The 1,207-nt window shown below is 54.1% G+C and overlaps 1 protein-coding gene across 1 annotated transcript in view; it reads left to right on the forward strand.

The window, feature by feature from the left end:
• LOC104280285 (bromo adjacent homology domain-containing 1 protein-like) overlaps positions 1-1,201 on the forward strand; it is a gene marked incomplete at both ends in the record, with an annotated part of 5,084 nt that extends 3,883 nt beyond the window's left edge. Inside the window, one exon of the mRNA XM_009877885.1 lies at positions 1,100-1,201. Within this exon, the coding sequence (XP_009876187.1) occupies positions 1,100-1,201 (102 nt within the window). The remainder of the gene's footprint in view (positions 1-1,099) is intronic.
• Positions 1,202-1,207: the final 6 nt, after the last annotated feature.

Here is a 1,207-nt window from a genome sequence, read left to right on the forward strand (position 1 = left end):
GCAGGAAAACGTTGTCCCAGCAAGAGCCGTCAGAGCTTGGCACAGGCTGCCCAGGGAGGGGGTTGAGTCCCCACCCCTGGAGGGGTTTCAAGGTCGTTGAGCTGTGGGGTTGGGGGAGATGGTTTAGGGGTGAGCTCTGTAGAGCAGGGTCAGTGGTTGGACTCGATGCTCCCACGGGGCTTTTCCGACCCAAGTGATTCTATGACTCTATTCTGTGGTGAGCTCTTGCTGATTGAAGTGAAACTTTGTCACTGAGCACTCCCGAGCATCCATATTCAAGGCTGACGTCCTTCTGGTGGGTCGGTGGGCAGCAGGATGAGAGCAGAGGTTGGATGGACACACAAACCCGTAACACAGAACAGCTCTTTGAGTCTCCTCGGTTTGGCTTGGGGCAGCTCGCTGGCTGCGCAGTCCTGCCATGGAGGGGGTGTTGAGGCCCTGATGCGCTCTTCTTAGTCCTCCTGCCCCCAGCTTAGGGCTCTGCTCTTTGAACTTCTACAGACAAACAGTTTTACAGACTCTTTTTAAGCTCAGTGTTGCTCTTTCCTCTGAAAACTCCAAAAATAACCCAAACCACAACCAACCAACCAAAAAAACCACAAAACAAAAATAACAAAGCAAAACATAAAACCCCCAAACCAACCGACAAACCCCTGGGCTCGTTTCCTTTCTAACAGCCCCATCTCCTGCAGCATCTCCTGGCAGGAATCTTTCCGTGCGCTGTGGGTAGGGTCACCTCTGAGAGATGTTCCCTGAAGGCATCCTGAATTCTTCGTTTGCGCAAATAGCCTGACACATAAGCCTTTTCTGGGGCTAATTAACCAAAAGGAGGCCAAAGCAGTAAAAGCAAGGTGGATTCATTGCAGTCATCTCTCATACTCTACGGCATCCACCAGTACAGAAACATTAAACCGTTGTGCTGCTCCCTGTGGTTCGGGGTGGGACCAGAAGCTCCTTCACATCCTCCTCTTGAGTGCAGCTCAGTCTCCTCCTCCTCTTCCCCTTTCCCCCGCGTCCGGGGGGCTTCTGACGAGGCCGGCAGGAGCGGTGGGAGGTGAAACATGGCCGCGCTCACCCTTCTGCTGTCCTCGCCTTGCAGATTTTGTGCCTTGGCAAAGCGTCGAGTCGAAGGGATCCCGGGCAGGAAAACCATCATGGTTCCTCCCTCGGAAGAGTACTCCACCCCCCTGCACCGCAAGGTGCCCGA

This window comes from Apaloderma vittatum, unplaced genomic scaffold, assembly GCF_000703405.1.
Source record: "Apaloderma vittatum isolate BGI_N311 unplaced genomic scaffold, ASM70340v1 scaffold41821, whole genome shotgun sequence".
Classification (NCBI taxonomy): domain Eukaryota; kingdom Metazoa; phylum Chordata; class Aves; order Trogoniformes; family Trogonidae; genus Apaloderma; species Apaloderma vittatum.